The sequence below is a fragment of the Pipistrellus kuhlii genome, unplaced genomic scaffold, assembly GCF_014108245.1.
Source record: "Pipistrellus kuhlii isolate mPipKuh1 unplaced genomic scaffold, mPipKuh1.p scaffold_m20_p_3, whole genome shotgun sequence".
Classification (NCBI taxonomy): domain Eukaryota; kingdom Metazoa; phylum Chordata; class Mammalia; order Chiroptera; family Vespertilionidae; genus Pipistrellus; species Pipistrellus kuhlii.
Genome location: NW_023425529.1, coordinates 11,057,580 through 11,067,520, shown reverse-complemented (window position 1 = coordinate 11,067,520; position 9,941 = coordinate 11,057,580). Strand labels below are relative to the sequence as shown.

General features: G+C 43.1%; 1 protein-coding gene across 4 annotated transcripts in view; it reads left to right on the top strand.

The window, feature by feature from the left end:
* The first annotated feature begins 219 nt into the window (after positions 1-219).
* SCYL2 (SCY1 like pseudokinase 2) overlaps positions 220-9,941 on the top strand; it is a 55,290-nt gene continuing 45,568 nt past the window's right edge. Inside the window, exons 1-3 of one of the 4 annotated variants that reach the window (XM_036455745.2) lie at positions 221-423; positions 525-533; positions 9,661-9,867. In XM_036455745.2, coding sequence (XP_036311638.1) covers positions 9,691-9,867 — 177 coding nt within the window. In that variant the 5' untranslated portion in view covers positions 221-423; positions 525-533; positions 9,661-9,690. Of the gene's footprint in view, positions 437-524; positions 534-9,659; positions 9,868-9,941 lie in introns of all 4 variants that reach the window. The other 3 variants (XM_036455747.2, XM_036455744.2, XM_036455746.2) reach the window with 3 other exon arrangements.

Genomic DNA, 9,941 nt, shown 5'->3' with positions numbered 1-9,941 from the left:
TCGGGGGGCGGAGACCAAGGTGGCCTCAGCCCCGCCCTGGCCCTAAGCCCCGCCCCCACCTGATCCTTGGGGGGCGGAGACCTAGGTGGCCTCAGCCCCGCCCCGGCCCTAAGCCCCGCCCCCACCTGATCCTCGGGGGGCGGAGACCAAGGCGGCCCCCGCAGGCCCCGCCCCTTCCGAACCAGCGGGAAGTGACGTCATGCCCTGGCCGGCCGGTCTCCGGGTCTTCTTCCCTCTCCCTTACTTTCTCCCCAGGCCCTCCCCTCCCCTCCCCCGTCCCTCCTCCGGCTCCAGCCTGTGAGGGCGCGCGGGTGGCAGAGGCTATGGAGTGAGGTGGCTGCTTCCGCCGAAGCCGAGCCGGAGCCGCCTGGAGGCGTTGGTGAGGGCCGGGGAGACGACCCAGCACCGCCCCTCCCGGGGGAAAAGAGGAAAAGGGGTGAGTGACCGCCCCCCCCCCCCCCCACGGGCCCCGAGTGACCTCCCTCACCGGCCGCGCTCCGCACGGGCTTCCGAGGGAGGCCCGCGAGGGGGAGACGGGGGAGGACCCGCGCCCCGGCTAGGCCTCCCCGGACCCCCGGTGCTGGCGACTGTTGCTAGGGGGACGGGCCTGCGGGCCGAGGGCCGGGCTGTGTGGGCGCCCGCCCGCGCGCCGTGGAGCTCGGGGAGCGGGTCCGAGCGAGGCCCGAGCCCCCGGACGAGGCCTGGGAGCGACGGGAGGAGACCGCGGCTGGAGCCGTCTGCCGCCGGGAGAGCGCCCCGCTCCGGCCCGGGAGCGAGTAGCTCGGGTTTCCGTCGGCGAACTCTGGGCTCCCTTTTTTGGGACATTGGACCCTCCTCTGGGACAGGAGGAGATGGCTCCCCGTGGGGCTGGGGTCGGCCTCGGATAGCCTGGGCCGTTCCCCCGGGGCCCCCGCGCTCTGACTGGGGCTCTGGTTCTGGAACGGAAGGTTATTGTGCTGGAGGAGGGTGGGGCAGGTGTTTTGTTAAGACCGAAGAAACGCCGTCCGCTCGAGGTTTTCTCCTAAGCGGGACAGAAAGGATGGAGGACGGTTTAGACCTGTAAAGCTTGCAAAAAAAACTTCTTGCGATACGAATGAATACCTTCCTATGATTAGTAATTAAGGAGACCGCTGCTGTCAAGTCACCTCCTGTAACAGTTGTTCATGAGTCTCCAGACTTAAGCGACTTAAAGGCAGTAGTGACTTACAGTTGTAAGTTGCAAGATGTTTTTTTTTGTAAGTTGCAAGCTATTATTATTATTATTATTTTTTTTTTTTGTAGATCAAATTCAGGTATTGTCTGTATGATGATTTGCTTTACAGATTGGATTCATGTGCCTCTCCATTCTGGAAAATTAACATAGTTTTACAGCCTGTCCCTGTAAAACCCCCTCATGCTCTGGTAATGGTTTGAGAGTCAGGTGCTTTTGTTTGGCTTCCTGTCTTATTCTTTCGAATGAATGTAAATTTTTTTTTTTTAAATTTAAAAATGACTTATCAGCGGAGTATAGGTAAAATTCTTGTCACTATTAAACTGTACTCTTAAAAGACGCTTCTGGGGCATTGTGTAAAAGAAAGGAACCTAAGAAAGGGGAGGACCTTAATTCTTTCAGATCCACTTTACACATGTGCAGAAACCTCAGAAACTTATTCTTTTGTCTCTAAGACCCACAAACAACCAATAAAATAAATACAAGCACATTATACTTCCATACAACAGAATATTTCTGTATAAATAACCCTATAATTGTGAATAACTAGCATTGATCACATGTTTGAAATTCATGATTTTATCTCCCCTCCTACCCGCCCGCCCCCCCCCCCCCCCCCAAATAGGTCCTCTTATTGTGTTTAACTCAAGTGACTGGCTTCATCATCTATCATCCTATATAATCCTATATAATAAAAGGTAATATGCAAATAGGAATGACTGGTTGCTATGACGGGCACTGACCACCAGGGGGCAGATGCTCCATGCAGGTGCTGTCCTCTGGTGGTCAGCGTGCTCCCATAAGGAGAGCACCACTCAGCCACAGACTGGGCTGACAGACTGATAGGCTGTTGAGCACAGCAGCCGGCCTCCATGTCGGTGTGATAAGGGTGTCTGACTGACGCCTTAGGCCTGCTCCCTGTGGACATCCTGCGAGGGCTCCTGGACTGTGAAAGGGCACAGGATGGCCCAGCTGAGGATCCCCCCTCCCCCCATTCCCATCTCCACCCCAAGTGCATGAATGTCATGCACCACACCTCTAGTTTTCTATAGGAGAAGTGTGACAGCTTCCTCATTATCAATCTCTAAGTCCCGTTGACTGTGCTTCTTGAATATTTGTCTGTCTTCACCTTTGCCACTAGATCCAGCCACGATCATCTCTCATGTGAAGTATCACTAGCCACCTAATTATGGTCTAGCTGCATTTACAGTGCCTCCTTCTAGGTTTCCACCCCATACTAAGTGACATTTTAAAAATATAGATCTAATCATATTGTCTCCAATATGTCGCCTTCAGTGACTTTTCATCATTGTTTATAAAAGAAACTAAAGTTCTTAACAGCCTGCTTGGGTCCCCTTATTGACTTTCCAACCTCATCTCCACACTGCTTTTCGGCATTCCTTTCTTCCCTAGTCACTGTTCTGCTTCAGGCACATGGCTTTTGGTTATGAAGCTTCTTCTGCTTGGAAATGCATTTCCTTTCCTTTCCATCCAGTTAATGCCAACTCATCATGCAGCTCACTTCAGGAAGACTTTCCTGATTAGGATAGATTCTTCTAATTATGTGTTCTCATAACACTATTACAGAGTTGCCATATTTATTAACACTTAATAATTGAATGAGATGTTTCTCATCTTCTGATACTGTGTAAGTGCTTAATAAATGTTTGTTAAATGAATGAATTCATTGAATGCTTCCTAAATATTTCAGGAATTGTACTAAACATTTTACATGCCTCATCATCTTTAATCTTCAGAGAAATCACTTGAAGAACATGTGGTATTTTCCCACTTTTTTAAAGAAAAGGTTAGAAATAGTGTTAGGGAGTTAGTTGGTGGTCACAGTGTATTAAGTATTAGAACTGGGATTTGGCCCTACCTGGTTTGGCTCAGTGGATAGAGCATCAGCCTGCGGACTGAAGGGTTCCAGGTTCCACTCCGGTCAAGGGTACACGCCCAGGTTGCAGGCTCAATCCTCAGTAGGGGGCGTGCAGGAGGCAGCCAATCAACGATTCTCTGTCATTGATGTTTCTATCTCTCCCTCTCCCATCTTCTCTGAAATCAATAAAAATATATTTAAAAAACACAACTGGCTTTTGAACTCAGGCTTTCTTGCTACTGAAGGTTGTGTACTGAATTATATAACACTTAATTCTCACACTGCACATCAGAATCACCTGGGGGAGCTGCTCAGTATACAAATGCCCTGACTGCACATTTATAAATTCTGATTCAAAAGGTTTGAGATACTACATAAGCATCTAAATGGTTTAACAAGGTACTCAGTTGTTAAATGTTATTAGATGTTCAGTAGAGTTTGAAAATCATTGTCTTAGAACACTTCAGTATTTTATGAATACAGTTTTCACATAACTGTACTACCATATGTTTCAGATTTTATATGTTCTTAAGTCAAGAAAGAACTGTATGCCCAAGGAAGTGACCTTAGGTCACTTAGTCAAATTTCCTACCCAGTTACTCCTTTCTGCCTTTTCTAGCCAGAATCTACAACCCCAGTGCTTCTACATTAAAAAAAAAATTACAATAATTTAAACTAGGGGTGTCGAACTCAATCAGAGAAGGGGCCAAAATCTAAAATCCAGGCTAAATCGCTGGCCGAATGGTTTACTGAACAGTCATAAACTGTCATTGTGATGGAAACGCAGCGGAGTTCAGTGATGACAGCGCAGTGCGGGCCACTTTGCAAGGCCTGGCGGGACGGATTTGGCCCGCGGGCCTTGTGTTTGACACATGTGATTTAAACAATCTGATTGATTTCTGTAGTAAAAACTAAACCAGGTACATAGTCTGGAAGTATCTTCAAAAGAGTTGGATATAATCTCTCCTCAGATCTTACTTATTGTTCACATTACTAATTTGACATTTAAGCATATGTTTCCTTATAATCTCTCGTGTTGCTTTTTAAACTTTATTGCACAATGGTCTTAAGTTTGCAAGCAGTGATGGAAACAATGTTTTATTTTCTCCTTGTTGAATGGATGTGTACTTCATAACACATTGCTAAGTCTCTTTAGTGATTTATATTTATTTCTTAAAATTGGGTTTGTCTTCTGTAAGTTATCTGTCTTAGCTCAACTGATAATATTAGATACTTTCTGTGGTTGTAAAGAGAATGATTGTACTCAGCTGGTATAATCTTTGTTTTCTGAGTAAGATTAAGCATGACCTCTGTACTAGTATAGGCCTGTGGTCAGCAAACTGTGGCTCGAGAACCACATGCGGCTCTTTGGACCATTGAGTGTGGCTCTTCCACTAAATACCACAGCCTGGGCAAGTCTGTTTTGGAGAAGTGGCATTAGAAGAAATTTAAGTTTAAAAAATTTGGCTCTCAAAAGAAATTTCAATCATCGTACTTTTGATATTTGGCTCTGTTTACTAATGAGTTTGCCGACCACTGGTATAGGCCAAAGAATGATAGTAGCCATTAAAAAAAAAATCTCATTGAATTATTAAGTATCTTTTTAAAACTTTTACTAATCTCTGAGTGCTCCCACAGGAAAAAGAAAACATATATTTCAAGAATGTTTCTCAAGATTATCTTACTTTAGATAAAAACAGATAAGTGCTGCATATGGGAGTATAGGTACAAAAAATTTCCCCAAATTTTATGAAGCATTTTACCAAAGTTATTTATGTCATATTAATGTAATTCTTATTTCAAATGATAAGTTTTCATTTATGAATGCTTAAATATTTAAATGACTATAGAAGTGGTAGTCTTTTATTTTTAATTTTATTATTTTCTAATTTTATTGACTTTAGAGAGAGGAAGAGTGGGAGAGAGAGAGAGAACATCATTGTATGAGAGAAACATCGATTAGTTGCCTTCTGTCCCATCCAAGACCAGGGATCAAACCTGCAACTTGGGTATGTGCCCTGACCAGGAATTGAACCACTATCTTTTGGTGTATGAGACAACCCTTTAACCAACTGAGCCATACTGGCCAGGGTAAATGATATTCTTTTATTTTTAGACATTTATATAGAAAGAAATCTTAGACCATGGTACCTCTTTAAGGAACAAAACAAACTATTTTGAGCTCATTTGTATTCATTTATATTGTTCTTTGTAGTCAATGTGTAATATTTTGTGCTTATTGAAAGTCTATTCTCTGCTGAAACCGGTTTGGCTCAGTGGATAGAGCCTGGGGACTAAAAGGTCCCAGGACTGATTCTGGTCAAGGGTATGTACGTTGGTTGCGGGTACATCCTGTGTGCAGGAGGCAGCTGGTCGATGTTTCTCATCGATGTTTCTAGCTTTCTATTCCTCTCCCTTCCTCTCTGTAAAAAAATCAATAAAATATAGTAAAAAAGAAAGAAAAAAGAAAGTCTAGTCTCTGCTAGGTGCCATGAGATGAACAGTTACTAAACATGATTTCATCACCAGATGTAATCACAGTAACCTTTTTATTTATATTATAGTATCTATACTAATAAAAGAGAAACATTCAAACTAACCATCACTCTGCTACACCCACAAGTCACACCCACCAGCCAATCAGAAGCGAGTATGCAAATTAATCCAACTAAGATGGTGACTGGCCACAGAGCTGGAGCAAGCAGGAGGCTTGGATTGTCCCGGCAATGGAGGAAGCCAAGCTTTCCACCTGCCTTGGCCAGCCCTGGCCTGCACTCAAAGCTACAAAGTTTCAATTATAAGAGATAAATAAATCCCAACAAAAATAATTGGTGGCCATGGAGATGGAGCAAGCAGGAGGCTTGGGTTGCCCTGGCAATGGAGGAAGCCAAGCTTTCTGTTTGCCCTGGCTGTTCCTGGCCTTTGCTCAAGGCTACAAAGTTTCAATTATAGAAGATAATAAGTCCTAGATACTTGCTTCCAGTTGGCCCTGGCCTCCACTCAAGGAGGTGCTGGGGGAGAAAAAAAAGAAAAGAAAAAGAAAAAAAGGGGCAAGGACCTTGGGTGGCCAGGGGGTGATCAGGCCAGGATGGGACAGCAGGGGCCTTTGGGGGTAAGCATACCAGCAGGGGGGGCAGTTGGGGGTGAGCAGGCTGGCACGGGGGACTTTTGGGGTGAGCAGGTATTTGGTGGCGGGGGGTCAGTTGGGGACAATCAGGCAGGCAGGTGAATGGCTGGAGCCAATAGTCCTGGATTGTGAGAGGGACGTCTGGCTGCCGGTTTAGGCCTAATTCCTGTAAACTGTCAGTAGGACATCCTTTGAGTGGTCCCAGAGGGTGAAGGCTGGTCTGAGACACCCCCAACCCCTGTGCACAAATTTCATGCACCGGGACACTAGTTTCTAGTAAAAATGCAAGTTCTACTTTTCAGTATTTTCTTGCGAATTAAGAATCTCTTTTTGCACTTGTGTTACTTGAAAATTCAGGACATATTTTTAGCATTATATAATTTTAACTACTATATTCTTGCTATGTCTAGAGTTTTTGAGTAGGCAGAACTAAAGAATTGCCAGTTCCTTTAAACTACCTGCCATCAGGTACTATAATACTCAACCCACCTTTCATCAGGTGCTTGTAAAATGTAGTAATACAACAGATTCACCTACTGGTTCCACTAAAAGCCAAGTGATGGCTGAGCCAGATGGTAAAAAGGTATATTCTGGGGATCATACTGAAGCTCTCTCAAACCTTATTTTGCCTGAGATTTAGGAGGGGGAGGTAATTGAATTTCAAGTGAATTCTTGTGGTGTACAAGGGGAAATGGCTTATATGAATATATATTTCTGTCATTTATAACTTTGTCTTTGTAAAACATATACTTATTTCTTTATTCATTAATAAAGTTAAAATCTGAAAAACTATCACTTAGTTTAAGAAAAGATATTTAGACTCTAGGTTTTCTATATGTTAAAAGATTATTGCTAATAATTCAAAATGTTGTTTTACAAACTCATTCAGTTTATCTGTCCTTAATCTTCTGTTGCTCTCATGATATTCTTCTTAGGTCTCCTTGGGTTACCATGCTCAAGCTTACAGTCTTAATTACTGCACTGGTTATAAGGTCATGGTGCCTGAATTTTGATCTTCAATCAAGACGTTTTTTCTCTCTAAGTTTTTGGTCCACATATTTGAAATCTATTAGATATCTCCATATGAAAATCATTAAGGCAACTCAAATTCAATCTGTCCAAAATTGAGTTCTTCCTCCCACAAAAGACAGTTGCCTGCTTTAAGTCTTGCCTTGGTAAATGGTTTTACTCTGCACCTAGATTCTGAAATTAGACACCTGATGGGATTCCTAGTTTTGTCCCTTCCCTTTATTTATTTTTTTTAAGTATTTTTTATTGATTTTGTACAGAAAGGAAGGGAGAGAGAGAGTTAGAAACATCGACGAGAGAGAGTCATCGATCAGCTGCCTCTTGCACACCCCCTACTGGGGATATGCCCGCAACCAAGGTACATGCCCTTGGCCGGAATCGAACCCGGGACCCTTCAGTCCCCAAGCTGACGCTCTATCCATTGAGCCAAACCGGTTTTGGCTTGTCCCTTCCCTTTAATTGGCCAGTAAGTTTTCTTGATTCTAATGCATACTTGTGTCTTAATTTTTTCTTTCTTTCCCTTCCTTACAGCTATTTTCTTAATTCAGCAACTTCTCTCTCTCTTAAAATTTTGATATATAATATAAGACAGGACATAATGAAATTTAATATCTATACTAATAAAAGGGTAATATGCAAATTGGTCATGATGCCCTCACAGTAATAACTGAACATCAGGCTGCATGGGGCGACAAGGCTGTCAGGGGGTGGGGGGCAGTGAGGGGCAACCCAGCTGTCAGAGGGGCAGTTGGGAGTGACCAGGAAGGCAGGCGGGGCAGTTAGGGGTGATCAGGCTGACAGGCAGAGGGGGTTAGAGGTGATCAGACTGGCACGGGGTGAGGGTGAGGGTGCAGTTAGGAGCCAGCAGTCCCGGATTGTGAGAGGGATGTCCCAGATTGGAGAGTGTGCAGGTTGGGCTGAGGGGACATCCTCTCCCCCTCACATGAATTTTGTGCACCGGGCCTCTAGTTAATTATAAAGTAAACAACCATTTAACTAGCACCCCGTCCACTCACCATCTCTTTCCTATATTCTTTGTCCCTATTTCCTAGTGTCTTTTCTCTTTGTATTCTTGCTTTGTATTCTCTCTCTCCTCCCTCCCTCTTTTCTGAAATACATATTGATATTCTCTTTAGTCTTGCCATACTTTCACCCATACTTTCACCCATAATATATCATTTACTCTTCTTCTTTTAATATTTTTATTGATTTTTTACAGAGAGGAAGAGAGAGGGATAGAGAGCTAGAAACATCGATGAGAGAGACTCATCGATCAGCTGCCTCCTGCACACACCCTACTGGGGATGTGCTTGCAACCAAGGTACATGCCCTTGACCAGAATCGAACCTGGGACCTTTCAGTCCGTAGGTTGATGCTCTATCTCTGAGCCAAACCAGTTTTGGCTATACCCTTACTGATTTCTGTCTACTTGGTCTTTCTATCCATCTGTTACTGAGTGAGGATATTCTAGTCCAACTATAAGTGTGGATTTGTCTCTATTCTTTCAGTTTGTCACTTTTTGCTGTATTTATTTTGAAGCTCTCTCATTGAGTTAGGTTTGTTATGTCTTCTTGACGAATTAACTTTTATCATTGTGAAATGTTCCTCTTTGTCTTCAAGCCTATTCTGTCTATTAATGTAGCCACACCAGCTTAGTATATTTTCACATTCTCTTAGTCATCTTATAAAGTGGTTTAAAGTGGGTTTCTTCTAAGCAGCATAAGTTGGGTCATCCTTTTTTTAAAAAAATCTAATTTGATAATCTGCTTTTTAATTTGAATTTAAAATGATTTATTCTTAAGGTTATTATTTATATGGTTGGATTTAAATCTACTGTTTTTAGTTCCTTTCAAGTTTTACATGGTTGTTTTTAGTCCGAAGAAAGATTCAGACCCTTTACACCACTGTATGTCTTAAAGCACATGTGTCAAACACAAGGCCCGCGGGCCAAATCCGTCCCGCCAGGCCTTGCAATGTGGCCCGCACCATGCTGTCATCACTGCACTCCGCTGCGTTTCCATCACAATGACAGTTTATGACTGTTCAGTAAACCATTCGGCCCGTGATTTAGGCTGGATTTTAGATTTTGGCCCCTTCTCTGATTGAGTTCGACACCTCTATCTTAAAGGGTCCAAGTTACATAGTTGAGCAACATTCATATCAGTGTCAAGTGTAAATATGTCTTTTTCTTCCTGGTCTATGACAGTTGAGGTTGCAGAGAACTGTTTGGTTCCTAGACTTAAATTTGCATGAAAGTTATGTTGTGTTCTCAGAAGACTAAACCATTATGTAGCTCTATAGGATTGTTTTGCTGAATGTTTAGATATATTAAGCTTTTCATACTATGTAATGAATGGTAAGTGCTTAAATAAGAATAAAGAAATGATCAGAGCTTCCCTATCCCCCTGTGTTTCTAGGTAATTATAATTGCCCAATATTGCAGCCATGGAGTCCATGCTTAATAAGTTGAAGAGTACTGTTACAAAAGTAACAGCCGACGTCACTAGTGCTGTAATGGGAAATCCTGTCACTAGAGAATTCGATGTTGGTCGTCACATTGCCAGTGGTGGGAATGGGCTAGCTTGGAAGATTTTTAATGGCACAAAAAAGTCAACAAAACAGGTAAGTTTTCATTGAGTCCACTTAGAAAAAACACATGCTAATAAGGATCATAACATGCATGAATGCATTTTTAT